This window comes from Sorghum bicolor, chromosome 3 (genome assembly GCF_000003195.3).
Source record: "Sorghum bicolor cultivar BTx623 chromosome 3, Sorghum_bicolor_NCBIv3, whole genome shotgun sequence".
Taxonomy (NCBI): Eukaryota; Viridiplantae; Streptophyta; class Magnoliopsida; order Poales; family Poaceae; genus Sorghum; species Sorghum bicolor.
In genome coordinates, this window is record NC_012872.2 from 3,184,473 (window position 1) to 3,206,029 (window position 21,557).

A 21,557-nucleotide genomic window follows, 5' to 3' on the forward strand; every position below is an offset into this window, starting at 1 on the left:
GAAACATATTCGAAGTGATTACCTGTCTTTATTTGTTCAAACTTTTATAGCACATGTAGGGAATCTTCGCTTCCAGTCATAAATATTATGGTTCCACTTACAATTTATCAGTTTCATGGCGAGATGAAACCTTTTAGCAATAGTGTGAAATATAGATATATATGACATGCTCTCATCATAACCCTTGAAACATACTTCATTTAGAAGTGGATGCATAATGTGCAGAGTTTTGTTTTGCATGTTCATCTCTCACAACTCAAAAGACTAAAGAGGGGACACTTTTTCGTGCGACATTCAACATCGTCTCGTTTCAGCCAAAGTAGCAAAAGTGCTACTATTTTGGGTTGCGGCCTTCTTCCGCTGTCGGTATTTACGTTGTTTCCCACTAATCTCTTCCCTTTGTTCGATGGACATATGACGTTTCCTTTGCTACATGTTCCTTTCATCCCTCTTTCGCGAGGCCTCATCTAAAATGGTCGTTTGGACGACACCTTTAGTCCATTAGTATGGCATTGCGTAAAGAGGAGCATACAAAAATACTGTAAGCACATTTGTGGCGTTGGTGATATTTGCTTAGCGCTCTGCGTGTATCTCTCGGTGTAGACATTTCCCTCTGTGCTCCATGTATATCTCTCGGCGTAGACATATTACTTTGTGCTTGACGTGGATCTCTCGCGCATAGATATATCAGCTCAGTTGGACACGGAGTTTTCCATCCAAATAATTTGGGTATAGAAAGCAATCAAAAATCATATAATCATATCCAAATAAATGCACCTGGTCAAATTCCTTTTTGACGGCAAGTCTACTAAGAATATCCAGCTACTCATTAATCTCTAACAAAGAACGTGTAGAAAATTATTTAGCTTTGAAACAAATGGAGCATCTCGTTGAAGATATTTCTAAGTAAATACTTTGATAGCATATCTGATAGTATATATCTGATAGCATATCCTTCAGGATATTTCTAACTGAATATACTCTTCATATATAATTTTAGCATTACGGTAACCAAGAGATTGTTCTATTTATTTACTCACGCACATCATACCGATCAACTCAAAGCCGTTCAGTTCAGCTGCAAGCCTACGATACGTACGAGTACCAGCGAGCCGGCGGCCGTCGAGGCAGTGTGCGTGCCGTGATCGTGGGCAGTGGCGCACCCAGAAACAAACGAAGAGGGAGAGCTAAATAATATAGCTAAAAAAATTTTTTCTCGCTCGATCCAGTACACTAATAAATATAGCTAAAATTGATAATACAATATTGATTCAAAGTGCTCAAAAACAAAAAATAAAATAAACATAGAAAAATACCAAATACATAGAGGTTTTTGATAAAAAAAAAATCTGTTAAAAAAATTTGAGCCCAAGAAGGGAGCTGCAGCCACCCCAGCCCCCGCCGTGAGTCCGCCAATGATCGTGGGCATCCCACGCCGACTTGTTCTCTCTGTTGAGGTCCTCCTCGCTGGCATCCCCGGCGTACCACCGCGCTCCGATGATCTTCCGATCTTCCGGTTGCAGTTGGTCGCGTTGAACGCCTGGCCAGTCTGGCACATGCCTTTTGACCGATTCGGCCTGAGGCCCTAGCCGGTGTCATCGAAGTTCCGTGATTCTGGCCAGCGTGCAGTTGGCTTCGAAGGCGACTGGCCGGCGGGCTTCGACGGCGAGCGAGCGTCCGCAGATTGTCAGATCCCGAGATGGGGACCGCGTCTTGGTCCTGATCGCTGCCTCGACCCTGATCACTGCTGGACGCCCTCCTCGTTGTTCCCTCTCGGTTCTCCTGTTCTGGCAGGAGACGCGGCAGCGGCAAAGTCGGACCCTCGTAGAGCTCGGAGCCTCGGACGATGGCGGTTTTTTCTTTCCTTATTTTTTCCGGTGTTTTTTTTCCTATTGATTGATCGTAGGTGAAGGCACTTTGCTCGGGTGGAGGCATGTTGAAGCCTGGAGTTGAAGTCTGCTATCGATCTTAGCCGCACGTTTGGGTTGAAGCCTAGGAGAGATGTTTCGTAGCCCTTGATTTTAATGAAGACGACTTCCTGTGTATATTTTTCTAGGTGTACAGAGGTTAGAAACTCTCAGCGGGGAGGTTTTACTGGGTGGACCTAGTATAATTTGAAGTGTTCTATTATAGTAGGGATAATCATGATGATCATATATATATATACACGATCGCAAATGTCCTGAAAGACTATAAAAATTTGTTTAATCACTTTTCTGGTGTATATAGTCTTTCCATTTTTAACCAATGTCCTGGTATATTTAATAAAAGGCAAGAAAAAGTGATTTAACAAATAATATATAGTCTTTTTCTTGTTTAATCACGACTATATATACACAATCGCAAATTGCCTTTTCCATTTATGACATGATTATATAAATATATCATAAAATATGTTTAATCACGATTATATAAATATATCATAAAATATGTTTTATAATTTATTTATTGGTGTTATTTTCTTATAAAATTGGTTAAACTTAAGGTAGTTTGACTTAGAGTGATTCAAGGAGTTAATCGTTTTTTTATAAACACAAAACACGATGTTATATAACACATATACGTTCACCCTAGTATGATGCACCTACACACTCTATCTTTAGAGTTTGTACTTTCAGTCATGATTTTTTAGATCAATGATGCTGGAGGAGGAGGAGCTAGCTAGGTACAGTACTTCCCAGGACGCTGGAAGAGCTAGCTGGAGTAGTTCAATTCCTCGATCTCTAGTAAATGGAAAAAGATAAGGTCACTTCAGATTTAAGACTCTGGTACCGAAACAAATCGCCGTCAAAACTGCGCACGGCAACAGGACATTGTTTTGGACGCGTGCATATATTTTTCTTGATCGTAATTTGGGGTGACTGTTTATTAATTAGGTTTCGCACCCGTCCTCGCCGTTCGCTGCCCCTTCCCCAATCCACGCTATAGGATACGTTGTGCATGTTTTTTTTTGGGTGGGGCATAATAAATTAATTTCAAGTTAGAAATAAATATTATTTATTAGAAATTTGGTCAAACGTAAACCATTTTTCTTAGCACGCCACCCATGTTGTATTCTATTTAGGACGAAGGTAGTATAAAATAGAAAAAAGTCTACATAATCCCCAAAATATCTAGAGTAAAATACTTTATCTCCAAACTATAAAACCGGATATTCTACCCTCCTAAACTTTTAAAACCGGTCGAATAACCCGCTCAATTGGTTTTAAATGGTGGTTTTGTCTTTTTCTTTTTTATTTATTTTTGCCAAAACTTTGAAAAATCATAATAAATCACAAAAAATCATAAAATGGTAAAAATCAATTTTGTTTGACTCTTAATGAGTAGATCTACATAGTGAATATATAATATGATATACTTTAGTACAAAGTTTTTTCTATAGCTTTAAATCTATGTTTTTCTATAATTAATTCGAATAATTCATATATATAGTTCCTATGGTCCAATTGTGGTAAATTTTTATAGTGGGTTTGTTACTGTATGCTTGAACTATGATAAAAATTTCATACTCATTGGATCACGTATAACTTAGTTATAGATAAATCATAGATTTAATAATAACTAAGTTATACATGATCCAATGGGTACAAAACTTTTACCATAGTTCAAACATATAATAATGAGCCCACCATAAAAATTTTACCACAATTGAACCATAGGAACTACATACATGAATTATTCTTATTAATTATAGAAAAACATAGATTTAAAGCTACAACAAAAATTTTGTACTAAAGTACACTATATTATATATTTATTGTGTAGATCTACTCATCAGGAGTCCAATAAAATTGAACTTTATATTTTATGATTTTTTATGATTTATTATAATTTTTCAAAGTTTTAAAGGAAATAAATAAAAAAGAAAATAACAAAACCACCCTCTAAAACCACTCTAGGGAGTTATTTGACCGGTTTTGAAAGTTTAGAGGGTAGAATATCTGATTTTATAGTTTGGGGATGAAGTATTCTACCCTAGATAGTTTAGAGGTTATGTAGACTTTTTACGTATACAATACAAACAGTAGTAATTTAACTTCACCCGTAGCACACACTTCAATTCATCAATCATATATGCACAACACATGAGCATCCCTTTACAAAAAAATATATATGCACAACACATGAGCGTCCCTCTCAAAGAAAAAAACATATATACACAACACATGAGCATCCGTTTACAAAAAAAAACATACATGCACAACACATGAGCATCCCTATTCAAAAGAAAAAAAAATATACACAACGCATGAGCATCCCTTTATGTGAGATCTAGCAAAGGGAATACGCCATCTGTGTATATGGCGAACCATGAATCCATATATTGCGTAGAAAGAAATATATGGCGAATGATGATAGCGATGACGAATGAGTGGCTAGCAATGGCCAATGGCTAACAATGGAGTGGATAGGACAACGATGACAGGGATGGCGTAAGGTTCTCCTATTGGTGGAGGTAAAAATACGATCTTCAATTTTTTTTAAGGGAAGCAATATTAATTTCTTTGAAGTTTAATCAAGTTTTTTTTAAAAAAAATAACAGAAATTGTGGGGACTTAAGGGATGGTCGTGGCCCTGTCACCCTCTATCTCCGCCACCGGATTCTCCAAAGAGGTCCTACCCTATAGCACTTTTGGAGAGTTGGGAGAGAGAGGATTGAGCAGTGCCGTTTGGAGACCTCGGGACATTTCAAGACAAGAGAGAAGAAAACTAAGGCCTTGTTTAGATTTTTTCTTTTGAATTTGAACACTATAGCACTTTCGTTTGTATTTAATAACTATTATCTAACTATAGATTAACTAGGTTCAAAAAATTCGTCTCGCAAATTACAGATAAATTATGTAATTAATTATTTTTTATTTATATTTAATGCTTTATGCATGTGCCGGCCGTAAGAATCAATGTGATAGAAAATCTTAAAAAGTTTTTTAGATTTTAGGTGGAACTAAATAAGGCCTAAGTGGTGTTGTTTCTATTTGTTTTTCTCACATCAGGTAAATTCGTAGGATTACTTTCTTATATTTTCTGCTAGGTGTCAATTCATTCAGAAAAAGTGGTACAAACCACTTAGATGAGAATACATAGGTCGATCATACGCCCAAATTAAATGCCGATCTGTACGTATCTCCGGCTGCTAAATGCCGATCAAATCGCAAGTACGAGAGGAGACCTGGGCTGCACACATGCGTACTGCGTACTATGCCTACATCACGGCACACGAGACGGAGAACGCCACAGGCCACGGCCAACCATATGCATGTTCTTTGGTCGCCCTGGCCTCCATGTGAAGTTGACGGCCCCTGGATGCAGGCCCTTTGACAAGAACAAGACGACGAGCACCGCACCGGGACCATTCTTCTATCATATCAAGGCCATGTTTAGTGCACCTGAAATCCAAAAAGTTTTCAAGATTCTCTGTCACATCGAATCTTGCGGCACATGCATGAAGCATTAAATATAGACGAAAACAAAAACTAATCATACAGTTTGACTGTAAATCACGAGACGAATCTTTTGACTCTAGTTAGTCTATGATTGGACAATATTTACCACAAACAAACGAAAGTGCTACAGTTGCGAAAACTTTTCAGTTTTCGGAACTAAACAAGGCCCAAGAAACTGCGTGCGAACTGCGATCCGTCTTGGCTTCCTCAACGACCCACCCAGCGGCATAGGAGTACTATCAAAATAAAAGTTATTATCGTTTCTCAAGAAATTAGTTTTTTTTTAAAAAAAATTTAATTAATTATAAATAAATATTAATATTTATAATATATTATTAATATTATTAGATAAATCGTTGAATATGCTATCGTAATAAATTTTTATTTTAATATATAAATGTTACACGTATTTTTTACAAATATAGTTAAAGTTAAGAAAGTTTGATCAACATGTATCTCATAACATCATCTATTCTAGAACGGAATGAGTATGTATAACTTAATATGCGCGACAACTTTCTTTCTTTCTTTCATTCTTTGCTTCTTCCAAAGAATAAAAGATGGACTTAGCTTTATTTATTCTCAGCAAACAACATATAATGAGATTAAGTAGCAAGAAACTTGAAGCTAACAGCAACTCATGATATAATTAGCATCAGAACATTATTAAAAGGTGACAGCGTAGTACATTATATATGCTGATGATCTGTGGTCACAATGAAACCAGCGGCTTTGATAAGCTCTCATAGGTTCCTGATAAGCTTATTGCTTGAAAAGGTGATACGCTGCCTGCCCCAGCTGGTTTTTCAGCAGGAGCATATTCCGTGGAAGATGCTTTGCTTGCTTGTAAGTTGCACCTGATTCCAATTGGAATAATATAATTGGATGGACGGTTTTCATCAGTATTCTTCTTTGTTTGTTTTTTTGTCACAAATCCAAAGCCATCATCATCTTACAAGCAACTACTACCACATGTGAATATATAATAGAACTAACTATAAGTTTATGAAACCTTCACTTGATTGAGATAATATATATGACCACACACTTCTGGGATTGGAAGCTAGCTTGCCAGTTGCCAATGCTCAAAAGAAGTTTTTCCTCTTGGATTCACTCGAGAAAGTGACACACGGCCTTGTACAAAGAAGTAAAATAAGAATCGTATCCCTCCAACAGAAAAGGGGAGAAAAACAAGCATGAAGAGGAATAGAGGATGCTACAAAGCAGCTTACCTGGCTAGGTAGCCAAATAATGAGGGTACTTAACTAGAGGCAAAGTCAAGTTTGCCAATACTCTGGCAGCTTACCTCATTCCAACTGGAGCAAATGAACAAGGATGCAACAAACACATACAAATTAATTAAGAACCTGCAGGTGCTAGGAATCAAAGAAAATTAGTCGACCTGGTGCTTACACGATGGATTTTGAGTTCAGTTTTCATGTTTTGTTTAATAATTCACATGGATTGGGAGGTATTGGAGTGGATAATTAGTCAATTTTTCGCTCTAATACCTCAATCCACATGGATTGAAGTGGATTGGTGTGTAGCCAAATAACCTCATGGGTGGGAAGAGATCAAAGAACTCAATCGTAGCCAAACGGAAGGAGCAGAAGGCCAACTTGAAAAGGTATGTGCTTTGTTTAATTTATTCTTACTCTGATGATGTTTGCTTTAGGTTTCATACTTTTAGTTAATAGCTAGGTACTATCACTCAAGCAGGCATGCATGTGCATGTCACTTGATGGCCACCCCCATGTCTGTCTCATTTGATCTCTACATGTTCATTGGTGATATCTCTAAAGGTTTGATCTATATGTGTATAAACTACACGACGATGTTCCAATCAGTGACGAAGTACATGAAAATTACATCCACTACAAGTACCACATACATAAGCCGGTTTAAAAATATTTAGGTTCATCAAATAGGATTTGTGCAACATAGAAAAACCATCCAGTTGGCACTTTATTTTAGCATGTTTAGTTTCCTTTCTTCAAGTTGCCTGCAAGGGTCTATTTGGTTGAGAGATACTAACTTTCAACAAAATTTAGTGCGGTCTTGTGAAATCTCACTTCGGGTAGTAACTCCAACGTATTGTACTGCACTACAGTGTTCTCTTAGTAGGATGTGAACTTTGTGACGTTGGCTCAAATTTGAGTTACTAATTACATGCTGACCTGCATATAGAGAGAGAACCAACAGATCGTCAAGTACATCTTTAGGGAGCCTCAACAAGTGGTTGATAAAATACATGATGATGCTAGGATGTGGTGCTTGACAAGGAGGGAGCACTTGGGGTCCTTGTTGGCGTCCCCTTCTGCCCTTCATAGTGATTTCTCTGTCATTGCCCTGCTAGACCATTTGCCTCTACGTGGCTTATGCGCATCTTTGCACTCGTAAAAACTTTTTTACTAATATATATCACTATAAAAAAAAGTTTAGTTAGAACTCTCCATTTCCTATATATAAACATTATAAGAAGCTCTCTTTGTTCAGCAATGTTTATATGGATAATAAAGAACACTAAGGTTCGAGTGCTTATAAAAAGAAAGCATCGTAAGGGCAGTCCAATGGAAATTTCTAGTTGTAGATTCCAAGAGAGAAAAAGAGCAACTAATGTCTTATAGAAACTACTTCTCCCAACCCATGGTTTCTATAAGATATTTAATACAAAAGATAAATTAAATACAACACAAAAGATGATTAGATTAGCTGTGGCAATCAGCCATGTAGTCATCAACGGCTTCATCACATGATAGGAAACAAGACAATATTTGAATAACATAATTTAGAAAGACGACAATAAACAATGACTTGCAGTCCAGCATAAACATGCATCCCCTGGACGGAGGAGGAGCACAAGTAAGCAGCCGCCCTGACCCCAATTGATCCTCTCACTCTCTCGCACAACAAATGGAACTTGCGCGCTTGATTGCTGAAAATTCCATGGCTAATCTGCAATCTTTCTCTGGTTGCCTACCGTACCGCAGGCTGTTCTTGATGGGTCTGAAGAAGTACGGGCGCGGGGACTGGCGGAACATCTCGCGCAACTTCGTGACGAGCTGGACGCCGACGCAGGTGGCCAGCCATGCGCAGAAGTACTTCATCCGCCTCAACTCCAGCGGCAAGGACAAGCGCCGCTCCAGCATCCATGACATCACCACCGTCAACCTCCCAGACGACGACACCGCAGGCGGCGGCGGCAACCCCTCGGCCTCGCCGCCCTCTGTGTCTGTGCTCACCTCCACCTCCACCACACCCTCGTCCACCACCACCGGCTGCGGTCCGGTCATCTCCGAGCAGTTTGGCGTCCTCGTCGACAGCAAGCCCCCGCCGCCGCACCACCACCACCACTTCTTGCCACACTCCTCCTACGGCAACGTGAAGCTCGAGCCCGTCGTCAATTCCCATTACGGCGCGGGAGAGGGAGGGAAGCGAAGCCGGGCGGGATCGAGCGAGCGAGCGCAAAGCAGGCAGCGCGGCGGCGGCGGCGGCGTACGGGATCCCTCGACACCGGTGGTTTCTTCCCAACGGAGAATGGGTCGTGTCTAACCGCCTCGTTGCGAGGGTAGAGCTGGTTTCGTGGAGTAGAAACGATTTCTTCGTTTTACTGTCTCTTTCCTCATTAACTCTTGTGCCACATCATCAAAATGCTGAGTTGTCAACATAATTAATAGAGATAGAAACTACATTTAATTTCCCCATTGGGACTGCCCTAAATGGGACGTTTAGAAGGAGTGATAGGCCGGAAAGCATTAATTAGCATGCTACTCATTGCTCAGGTACAGAGTACGAGAATAGTGATAAGCTTCAGCAGTTATCAGCTGCCTCGCGATCTCCTGACCCTTGGCGTCGACCTGAGCCCTGAGGTGAAACCATGGGGCTCTTGGCGCCGCGGAAAAACGCCGGCGCCTCCCGTTCTCCGGCAGGCAGTCAGGGGCGTCGGCAGGCACCAACCGACCAAGCACCGCCCACAATTCCGAGGCCAGCAGAGCAGGAGCCAACAAAGAGCTGCCTCGTTGCTTCCTTCGCATGCGTAGCCAGCGTCCATTGGTCAAAAACGGCGATTCGGGGAAAAAAAAAACAAGAGGCACGCCAATGGTGTCACCATCTCGAGGCTCCAATTCCACGGGCCACCCGTTGATGACCGCAGCGTGGCTCCCTCGAGTCAAGAAAGGGTGCAGCGCATGAGCCGTCGTCCCTTGGAAAACTTTTTTACCGTCTCGTCAGACTTCAGCAGCAGGCTAGCACTGTGTTGCCTCCTCTGCCGAGAAATTCACTCTTTCCATGAATCCTCATGCGCTTAGTTTCTGCTGGATCGATTAAGGCCCTGTATAGATCCTTTGGCTAAAGATTAGCAATTGAAATGAAGGGGCTAAAGTTTAGCCTCTTGGCCTGTTTGGATACATGCCTAAAAGGTGACTAAAAGGTGAAAGAGAGATGAGAAAGAAAGAGAGTAAAGTTACCTATTAGCGCTTTTATTATCCCCCTCTAGCCTACCTTGCAAGGGCTAATGGGCTAATAGAGGGCTAAAGATTAGCCCCTTCTTTTAATCCTCCTGTTTGGATCTCCAAGGGCTAAAGGATGGTTAAAAGAGGAGGGGTAATCTTCAAAATACGATCAATTAGGTCCTAACACACGGAAAACGAGCTTTCTTCAAAAGACAGCCAATTCTAAGACAATTCATGTCATTGTTCCAAGCTCAACACTTTTGCATTAGCAAACCTGAGAAAAGTTATTGCTGTTAGAGCATCTCCAAAAGTATTCTATTTTTTTTCTTCCTGAAAACAGTGTTTTTCAACCCGAAAAAAGTTATTGAGAGAAAAAAAATCTACCTCACAAGAATTTCTAATAAATCACTTTCAATAAATCAAAATATTGGCACCACAAGGGCTTTTTTCCCACACGACATCGCAGGGTCAGCGCCAAACCTTCGGTGCTGTTCAGCAAACTGTTTTTTTAGTTTATGCTGATGCTAATTTATTATAAGAGAAAATATTATTTTATTACTAACTGATTTGGCTGTTAAGCTCAAACAAATGGGACGCCGCCTCTCTGCTGGTCACTGCTACCTGCCAGCCGGCCGCGCCCTCCTCCCAGAGTAATTAGCCGTAAATCTTTTACGGATTCTGAAGTTTCCCAGCTAGAGATTAGCAGAGCGACATGAGTAACTCAATCACAGGCGTTGCAGTTTCCGTCATCGAAATGAAAAGGATACTTATCCATCCCTTGCGCCTGCAGCAAGCTGCAAAGAGAGCGCTAGCTTAGCTTGTTGGTCAATGACATCGAGTCCAGGCAGCAGCAGGCTCGAGCATGAGACGGAGAAACGCCCATGGCTGCTGGATGGCCTTGTAAGGCCTGACGTGGTACTATACTAATATAAAGAGAGGGATAATAAAAGTTTTATGTGAACCTCTATGGCACCTTGCCTTCCAGGCACTCCTGACAGAGGTGTTTCTGTTCTACAATCGGATTCGTCACCACCGCCTTCGTCAGGCACCTCGGAGAGGTGGAGCTTGCGGCTGTCAGCGTTGTCGAGAACATCTTGGATTCCTCTGCTTATGGAGTCCTGGTGCGTTCAATCTTCCGATAGCTAGCAGCAAGCGATGCAATGGTTTGCTTGTGATTGATTTCCTGATCTTGCTCATGTTGAGCCATACATACATAGGGATGCAAGTTCCAGGAGAAATACCATGTAATTAATTTAGAGGAGAAATAAACCAAGCTAACTTCCTCGAAAAGCGCCAATGGTAGGTTACCCACTTAACCGACCTTGTGACACACCATAACCATTTGTTGCCTCGAACACGAACCATGCAAACTTCAGTTCTGTAGAATCATTATTCATGTGCTTCAACATTTCTGTCAAAGGTTTTACGAAAATTTTGTACACTCTTTTGGGGCCTTGTCATCGAAAGAGGGGGCCAGGGTTCAGTTAAATTTACAAGCTCGTTACTGGTCTATCACCAGCATTAACATCATGAATGCTCCGCAAAAGAAAGGGAAAAAGGAGTAATTGTGAAATGATCACAGATTTAACGAACAAAACTGTATGAGGTTCCTTATTTCTTCTGAAACTGACCAAGAATCATGGCCTAGGCGTGAATGACAATGGACTGCTAAACTTGTCCAGCAAACAAGGTGATAAAATGAAGGGTCATGTACTCCTCATTTTGAGCGGAACTTGCCACTGACCGACTCATAAGTTGGCATGTTCAGAACTGCAGAATGCAGGCGATAGGTCAGAAACATTCTAGTTGAATTCTAGTTGATATCGCACAATGTAAAGTTAGTTGATGTCGCACAATGTAAAAGTGACTAGCTGTCACTTACCGTTTCCATGAGATGCCATTGTCAATGGTGATGAAATGATCTTTTCAGCAACAGATGTTACATCTTTCAGAGTAACACCGTCAATAGCCTTGAGAAGGTGCTCAGCAGGTTTCCTGCAGGGTTTTATGAAGCATGATTAGGTGGACCAGTGAGCATGATACAGAGATAACAAAATAGAAAAGCATCAGAAGTTGAATATATCTTTCATTGACATAAACATAATAATAACATCCATGAACATAATATCTACAATAGCAGCAGGAAACATTTGAAATATAATCTCTCTGAAGCAATATCATGACAGCATCCTGTTGTGACCTCTAAGGGAATAGAATCACAGCTAAAAGGTGAAATTATCACAGCACTACAGCATTCAAAACACATTACCTTTCACCAAATGCCAAAACTTGGCGCCCCATGTCTTCTGTTAGTGATGCCTATGAGTTTCAATTATTCGAGTGAACCATCAGCAGTCACAGAAATGTATAACATTTCGTTTTAGCAAAAGAGAAAAATATTTGAAACATTCCTATATACCTGCGATTCCAGGTTCGCCAGTATCGCTGATTTAGCTGAGGCTTTAGCACGGTCTAGTTGGCTTTGGTCAACTGTAATGAGAATAAATGAAGTTCCAGGCAGGCAAGTAATCTAACTAACAGGAGCCAACAGCCAAGATAGGATAGTTGGGATACCTTGTCCTGGAGTTGCAAGGGAAGTGAGCTCTCTGGCTGCTAGGTCAATAGCTTTAGGAACAAATGATGCATCCTGATTATGAGATAACACTTTGTTATGATTTGTATTTGAAATATAAACTATGAACACTATGTTTATTTCTGTAACGATTGTTTTAACTCCTCCAATGAGTTTGCTATGTTTATTTCTGTAACGATTGTTTTAACTCCTCCAATGAGTTTGCTATGTGATGCTGTAAGCATGGTTTGAGTTTTCACACAGAAAAGGATAACATATGTACTGTAACAAGTTAAGTGACCATTTCCTCCCAAAAGGTACATATGATGACATGAAAATGACTACATTATGCATTACTAGCAAGCTTGTGAATTTAATACTTACAGTAGATGTATGGATTCCAAAGATGCCAGTATTACTGTGAACGTCCTTGAAAGCAGAGATTGACTTGATCTGATCAAATTCATTTACTAGATGGTCTGCACAAGCCACAAAGCACACCTCAAATTCAGGGATTGGTATGATCCCACTAATTATATATAAAGACAAGCAACATAAATACATCCTGACTGCTTCGACTTGTTAGAATATTTTTTGTATTCATAGTGCTTCACATTATGGTAAAGATCTACACTAGATGAAATGAACATAAAAGAACAGTTATGGTGCAATCAGAACTAGAACAACTAAACCTTTAGTGCACTTGTAGATGACACTACTAGATGAATAATACTTCTCCAACAGTGTGAAAGTTGAACAATATATTTTACAGTTTGTGTTGCTTTGTCCTATAAGATCTTGATAAAGAATAACCAATTCAGGGTGAGCGGTATCAATATAGTACAAACTGGGAGCAAATCCTATTTGAATTATTAATAGGTCAGATTGTTGAACAACTTCATAATACTGATATCATCATCTATCCAAGTCTCCTAATGCACCAACAGTTTCTCAAAAGAATAAATAGTGTCTGGCATGCTAAAGCGTAAAATATAAACATCTGTTCTACTTACTTAGACGCGAATGCAACCCCTTTCCTTGCCTTCCCCAAGAAAATTTGCCACCGCCACCCAGAAGTGTCTATAAAAGATGTAGAGCCCTTAGTTAATAAAACATTCAATTTGCATGCCTTGTTTAGTAAAATAGTGAATCTCTCAACAAACTGCCTAATGAACCTGAAGAACTGATACGGTCGCAAAATCACCTGAAGAACTGATGCGGTCACAAAATCTTTTTCTTTGAGCCAACCACTTGGGACCTCGAATGCCAATGCAACATCTGTGTTCTATTTTGCAAGACAAAGGCGAAAGTAAGGATAGAAATCTAGGTGACGAAAGTGGTTAGATAAGTGACCTGATGAATGGACTGAATCCTAATGCCTACCGATGAATCTGCACTTTTTTTGTATTCGCCACCTATGTAAGTAGATTTTGGCCTTGTTGTTCCAGATACACTGGGAATGTCAGACAGAAGGGGCCCAGCAATAGATACCAATTCTTCATGGTCAACACCTGATGCAGCTAGAACAATGCGGGGAGCAGTGTAGTTCTCCTGATAGCCATGCAACAAAGGTACAAATAACATGTCAAAAAGGATACCAGGACATAAAGTACTAAAAAAATTCTGAAGATGAGTCTCACAATTATAAATTGCTCCAGGACATCTGAATTCAATCTGCTAATTGCATATTCTGATGCAATTAGTGGGTTTGCTAAAGCACCAGAATAGCCAGTAGAATGAAGAGCCTCCAAAAGGAATTTTTCAGGATTACTTGATGATTTCACAAGCTCTGCCTTTAGCCTCAAAATCTGAAAAGGAAACATGTCACTATGTCAGCAAAGAACATGATACATTTATCTAAAACAGACATGTGGAAGGGGATGACACCAAGATGAAATACCTGTTCCTTGACCTCCCAATCAAGAAAAGCAGGGTTGCGTACACAATCAATAAGCACCTCAACCATTTCAGGCATGTAAGTCTTCAGGGCCCTGTAAGTGTAGCTCATCATCTCACGGCTAGCAGATGCTTTGGCAGTGCCACCTATTGCGTCAATTTCACGCACAACCCGCAATTCGCTCCTGTTGGCAGTGGTTGCGAAGGCCATTGTCTTCACCAGTTGACTGGCGCCTGTTGTTTCAGGTGCTTCATATACAGAACCACAATCAACATAAACTCCAACAGAACAAGATGATCCCTGAATAGGAAATAGAGAACACCCTATTATCATCAGCTGCTGGTGAGGGCATGGATGGAACGAGTAACCATATAAAAACAGAGAAGACATACTGCAGATGTCTCAGAGGCTATTTTAACACCATTGGGAAGTGTTGTGACTATTGTCTTGCCAGCCTCCACATGATCAGGTAGCGGAGGAGGAATAGTCACTCCCGGAAGTGCAAAATCTGGAGGAGGTATTTCATTTGAGCGTGCACCAGTCAACCAGGTCCAGAAGCCACCAGATGACCCTTGTGCAACACTTGTGCTGGCACACCTGATTGCAACATTCATCATTTGAGCATCTGCCCCATGCCTCTGAAATAAAAGGAAAGAACCTTTATTACAGTTCAGTGGTCAAAGCCGTAAAGCTTCATACGAACACCCCGAGAAAATCGTGCTAACTCTTTGTTTATTATTACAGTAAAGGTATGCTTGCAGAGCAATATTCTTGTGTAAGGAATCAGAATGACGGAGTTTAATACATCCTCACATAAAAAAAAGGTTGTCTACATAAAAAATCGTGGCTCTATCTTCTGTCTATAAACAGACATGAAAACTAGTATCATAAGTGGCAATGAATGATCGAATGAAATGAAACATTCTTCAACATCGCACTGCTTGTTAACTAAAACAGCATAAGCATGTGATCATGAGAAGTAAACACTGGTGGTTTAAGGAGATCAAGCGCATTTTCAGTCAAGACTTGTGAGAAGTAACTAGGTTTTTCGAAACCATATATTTCAGTTGATCCATCCATCATAACCAAATGATAAAGGGTCAGTGTCGGACAGAAACCAAGTATTAAAATGGAACCCAATTCTAGCATGGATTAAAAGTGTATTATGTTTAATAGACTGACAGGATGGTTCAGGGATCAAGCAACTAACACGACCCCTTGAGAACAAATGATCAGCGCGGACTTAGCAGACCTCACCCTACGCCAGTTTTCATGCCTTCACAAACATCCGCAGAAGCACAGATTCCACTTGCTCCCCACAGCCCACATTCACATAGCAATTCTACAAACAAGCTAGAGGCCACTCAACATCGCATCTCAAACAACCATGTTCCCAATTCAACAGACGACAGGACATGACAAACATTCAAACAACGATCGGCACTTGCAACGCCAGAAATGCCCCCTCAGCTCCGAGTCTCACGCATCAAGCCCGCGCGCGAACAAGTCCCCGACAAGGACTGAAGGATCCACAGCCTCGCGACGCGACCACAAGCGACGCCGCTGCGGATCGGCGAATCGCGCCCAGATCTACCGGAAATGGAAGGAGCCAAGGAGGTCAAGGCAAGGTAGGGTTCCAGGCGTGGGCGGCTCACCTTGAGGGCGCCGAGGCCGGAGGCGACTCGGTACATGGTCGCCGGTTCCTGTGGCCGAGTGGCTCTATGGAGTCGTCGCCGGCGGCGCCGAGGAGGCAGGGATGGAGCAACCAGGAAGGAGATGGCGACAGGCCGTGACGTGAGACAAGTGGACGGCAACGAATCGAACTCACTCTCGAGACTCGAGACTCGAGAGGGTTCCTTGTGCATATCGAGCGAGACTGCGAGAGAGGCCGTGCATGTGCGGCCGGCCCACTCACTTTGGGCCTAACAACGTGGCCCATATAGGCCCAAATCTGTTAGTTTCTGATGGGCCTGCCGGCCATCACATTACACCACATCACGCGTGAACCGCCGCGCCGTGCACGCCGAGATGGGGCGAGGCCATCACCGCCGCCGCTTGCTGGCTCCACCGTCTTCGGTGCCGGTGGCGACGCGAGGGCTGGGCCACAGCATGCGGGAGGACGGTCGCGGTTCGCCTGGCGCAGCGACTGATGCCGATCGCTGCCGGGTGTACAGTGAGACGCGCAATCGCCCCGCAGCGGCGCAGCATCCGGGATGGCGCCGAGCAGGTGAGTTGTTTGCTATAGATTGCCGATTAGGGATTTCGTAGCCTGCTTTGTGCATCCGCTCTCAGCATATCAACTTTCTGGCAGAAAGCTTCAGCAACTTGTAAAGTAGTATCTCGTTAATTTCGTTGCATTTGCCTATGTGTTTGGCGCGGGTGTTCTATCATCGGAGTAGATTGCTCTCAATTCCATCCATGACAGAAAAGTGGAGAAATTACTTCCACGGGTTCGCATTCAGTGAGTGCCAAACTGCCAATAGGTGAAGGTGAAAATACGCTAGGCATGCGCATAGCTTCGATCACCTGCTCGATGAAATGCCGGTGTCAGTTCATAAATAGCAGTTGCAGCGTTGCAGCTGGCTTGCATTTTTTTCCCCGGGCCCTCTGAAGATTTGCTCGTACAAGGCTGTCAGATGGTCCATTGTGCTTTTGTTGGGCTGTTTGTGTATGCGTTGGACATAAGCATGATGATATGGGCCAAGTGCCCAAGTTGCCATGGGCAAATCGAGATTTTGGCAAAGAGTTTGGTGCATGAATAGGGTTGGTATATGCAGGTGATTGGTCGTTGTGAGCGTAGGTACAGGGTCGTTGGTTGTTTGAATCGTACTTTGTGAGCAGTTAGTGCTGTTGATCGGATCACGATATCGTATCCGGTAGACGGCACAGATCAGGCATGCAAACTGTGCCAGGTCTAATGCGTTGTAGTCCTCTGTAGCTGAAGGCGGTATGGTTTTTACTGAAACTAAAATTCAGTGTTTGTCGACTTGTCGTTGCATAAGCGGTAGCTGGTAGCGAAAGGTTGCTAGTTAGCTAGTCTATTGATGTTAGTTTCATAGAGTCGATGTAAATCACCTTTGCCAATGGTCAATTGGTTACTCCAAAGTCCAAACACACCTCTCATCACTTCCTACGTCGTAAGTCTGACAAAATGGCACCCAATTCTGCCATTTGCTGATGATGCGCATGTGGAGCAAAACAGATAGTGCAGCTGTTCGTTTCACTATGAGCTTTCATGAATTCCTTACTCTTTTGCTAACCATATTGGGATCCAAGGACTAGTGATCTTCATTTAGCTGTTATGTTAATTAGCTCCTTCAACAAACCTTTTCTACACCCCTGCTTTGTCTGGACCTTAACATATACTGTACCTTGAAGAAACCCAGCTGATCACACCCAGTTGTAGGGAAAAAAAGCAGCTGATGACACATCCAATGGCTTGATCACACCTTCTATGTTCCCCAATTTTAGAACTCAGATTCACAACATTCTGAAGTAGCTGATGCATACACCTGGAAAACAGTGCAGCCAGTGACATGTAATCGTTTATGACAGGCAAAAATGGGCGGCATCAGTATTGATGTAATCGCTTATGACAGGCAAAAAACAGCCAGTGACACCTTCTATCTCTGTTTTTTAAATCGCTTACACATCTCACTGCATTTCCTCATTCATGTATTGATGTATGTAATGTCGCTTCTTCCCATAAAGCCGCAGCTGTTTCAGTTTGATCATCTAATGATTGTTGCTTCCCCTTTTTGTCCAGTAGGTATACAAATACACTTAAAATAACCATCAAGGGGAAGAAAGAAGCATGTGCCTGTTGAAGCTCGTGCCTGATGATGTTGGAAAGTCCTCATGGCGCATGGGAGGGGGACCTGTGCTGTCTGCCTGCCCCAAGTGCCGAGCACGACCAGAGCAGGTGCAGTGCGAACAGCAGCACGCATGGTACTTATCATATACGACCTCGGCGTCCCGTGCCGCCTGCCTCTAATCTATACTCTATCCGCTGTCGTCTTCGCGTGGCATGCAGGCTAGCCGGTGATCAACTGTAAAAACCGCGACGCGCCAACACTCTGTTCCTGGAGCTGATGGCTGTTCCCATCTTCCTATCGCCCTGGTTTAGTAGGTAGGTGCATATCTGATGTCACGGAATGTGTAAAGAGGTCGATAACCCGACCTGTTTGACTGATATTGCTCTATGTGTGCACAGGTTGCGCCACGCAGAGAAAGCTGCCTGTGACCGTTGAACAACGCGTCTGCTCTGCTACATCTATTATATTGATTCAGGTGAACGGTCGGGCTTCAGAGAGATGGCAGCTGCTGCATCCATCGATCCAAGATGAATGAAGAATGACAATCCACAGCTTCACCAGGTACCTCTCTACTTCACTCACGCTAAGAGCCTAAGCTACAGATCAGTCAAATGCATGACAGCATGAGTACATACATTCTGCTAACTAGTAACTATTACTCCTGCATTACTATTTATTAGCCTTTCTGGGGTGTTGCTTTCAGCAAAGCCAGGAAAAAGAACATATTACACACACTGCGGTTTACAGTGCACTCATGGCATCAGGATACGTATTTGCTGCGACTTGAGCATCAGCGTTTGCGCGCCCACCAAGCAAATTGGATGGCAATTATTGCGTGGGTGGCGACGGATCCGTCGGTTGGCCAGAACCGCGACTCCAAGTGTATGTACGCACAGTCGTACACCGGTACGCAGACCTCTCCTCTCCCTTCCGAAACAACTCTCGACCGACCTGCTGGCGTGCTTAGTCAAACGTGATTAGCCCTTGTTGCTGATTAATCAGTCTGAACATTTATGAGCCCGGGGCCGGACGAGGTGTCACTGCTGCATATCACTGTGTGTGTCTTGACAGACGACAATGAGCAGGGGGCCGAGGGACATTAAGTTAACACGAGCGAGACGACGACGACGACGCACGGAACGATCGCCGCCGGCCGCATGCGCGCGCGGCTGCTCCGTCCGATCGGCCGCGCGCGCGTCGTCCCGCGAGACGTCGTGTCGGCGTTGGGAGGGGTTGTCAGGTCATAATGGCCTGATTTGTTTGCCCATGAGAGGCACAATGCAACACACGGGGAGGTGGACTGGTCGACGAGATCGCTTGGATTGCCCTACCTACCTTGGCTTTCTACTCTTGTTTTTTCATCATATATATATATAAGAAGAAGAAGAAGAAAAATCCGGTTCTCGCTCTTTTCATGGGATTGGATGGAGTGAGGCGGAAGGGAAGAGAAGGGGCAGCACGTAGCAGACCAGGGCCGGGACCTGCTGCTGGTGTCCGTCCAGGTGTTGTTGTTGAACAACCCAAGCAGCTGGCCCTTTCTCGCCTTCGGATGCCGACGACGTTGTGGCGCCGTCGCGGTCGCGCTCTCAGTCCCACGTGGGGACAAGCCAAGCCTACTCAGGACTTGTTTACTTTCCAAAAATTACCTAAAAAATTTTAAGATTTTCAGTCACATTGAATCTTAAAACACATCCATAGAGCATTAAATATAGATGAAAAAAACTAATTACACAGTTTGTCTGTAATTTGCGAGACGAATCCTTTAAATCTGGTTAGTTCATGATTAAACTTATTTTAAATAAAAATAAAATGCTACCGTACCTGAAACTAAATTTTTTTGTCAACCGAACAAGTCTTTAACCTAGACCTTAGGCATATGATACCTGTCCGTCCGAGCAGGGTGGCCCACCCTATGGCCCTCTGCGAGTGGGGACACCACCAGCCCTGCCGCTGGTCTGGTCAGGTTCATGCTCTGTTCTGCCGTCTGGGGTCTCCGTCCATACATGACAGCAATGGGAGGGGAGCCACAGGGATAGCTGAACGGTGTGGTGCCGGACCGGGCAAGTGGCGCCTGGGCCCCAGTTGTTCGGACTTCGGACAACCAGTCGATTGTGATCTTTGCCTTGTGCATTCAAGTTACAGGTACCATTGAAGCCCACGCACGCAGATAACGCGGGCCTGCAGTGTTCCTTCCCGTATTTCCTTGTGCTAATTCTGAACATCAGCCCTGTTAGAAGTGCAATCTTGTCCGTACGGTGGGATCACATTCCATCGCCAATAGTTATCATTGGATCCACTCAGTTTTCTAAAAAATTATCCACTTACAAATACATAAATTAGCCACTTCAGTTCCCATCTTAAACACATAAAGGAGCCCCCTAAATTGCACCACCTATCATTATGAAAAATAATTTAAAATAGCCGTATAAATTTACATGTAAGTTACGCGCATATCTACCATTAGAAAGGCAATACAAAGTAACCCCTAAATTTGTTTTTTAGTTACCCGCATCTAAAAAATAATATAAAGTAGTCCCTTTAATTTGTAACTACATTGCCCACTTCTGTAGTTATACAAAATAAATTGAAATATCTTTCGAATCTATTTCTAGATATCCATATAATCTAAAATATTTTAATAGTATATGTTCCCAATCTCACACTTTTAATTTGCCACCGTTAAAAAATGAAAGTGAGATAAATGTTATATGATAGATATGTTGTGGACCAAGTAAACATGTTGTGGATTGTGATCCGTCGATCGAGTTATTAGTATTAAAGCAAACTTCTCTTTTTTCCGTGTGCAGTATTTCTCCCACATTTTCTTGTGTGCTACTTTTGAACATCAGAATCAGCACACAAGTGCACTCTTGTCCGGGATCTAATTGATCACATTCATGAAAACTCCTCTTGATTATCAATGAAGTTCCTTATCCAGAGAATTAAAAAAGCATGCCAGATTTTTTTTTATTACCACCAAAAATCCACATGTCACGGGGACAACCGGACAAGGAGATGTGGCAAGATTCTCTTTGGCAGACTTGCTTGCCCGTAGCTTCTATCGTCTGCTGCTGTGCCACAACTTTTGGTAAGATACGCAAAAATGCTTAGGTTCTAACCGATGGAAGCATTCTCCATTGCCTGAAAAACTATATAGGCCATGCGTATTCTGGATGCATAGAAAATAATTAGATGAATGTATTTGTCTCTTTTATCCTCGGCTAGTGGTTTAATTTGAGTTAATTTCTAGCTCATTACAATGCATTTTAGTGTTTAATAAAAAGCTTACATATCTATAAAAGTTCATGAATTTTGGATGTTTGTAGGAGAAGCTAAGGTTGCTCCTTTTGTCCAGGCATGCGATGCAGCAGGCGCGCA

General features: G+C 42.4%; 2 protein-coding genes and 1 long non-coding RNA gene across 3 annotated transcripts; 2 read left to right on the plus strand and 1 right to left on the minus strand.

Annotated features, from left to right (window-relative positions):
* Window positions 8,358-8,996, plus strand: LOC8084356 (transcription factor SRM1). Its single transcript, XM_021455246.1, has one exon. The coding sequence runs from the start codon at window positions 8,358-8,360 to the stop codon at window positions 8,994-8,996; it is 639 nt and encodes a 212-aa protein (XP_021310921.1).
* Window positions 11,260-16,198, minus strand: LOC8078733 (mitochondrial-processing peptidase subunit alpha). Its single transcript, XM_002457154.2, has 13 exons — window positions 16,020-16,198; window positions 14,757-15,002; window positions 14,368-14,664; window positions 14,108-14,275; window positions 13,851-14,018; window positions 13,672-13,752; window positions 13,481-13,547; window positions 12,852-12,946; window positions 12,470-12,542; window positions 12,315-12,385; window positions 12,165-12,214; window positions 11,778-11,890; window positions 11,260-11,665 (listed from the first exon to the last, which is right to left on the minus strand). Exons 1-13 carry the CDS (start codon window positions 16,053-16,055, stop codon window positions 11,613-11,615), a joined length of 1,518 nt encoding a protein of 505 aa, XP_002457199.1. The 5' UTR covers window positions 16,056-16,198; the 3' UTR covers window positions 11,260-11,612.
* On the plus strand, window positions 16,358-19,219 carry LOC110433356. The gene is made up of 5 exons (XR_002450758.1): window positions 16,358-16,591; window positions 18,134-18,286; window positions 18,398-18,493; window positions 18,578-18,740; window positions 18,883-19,219. It is a non-coding gene; the product is annotated as an uncharacterized LOC110433356 (long non-coding RNA).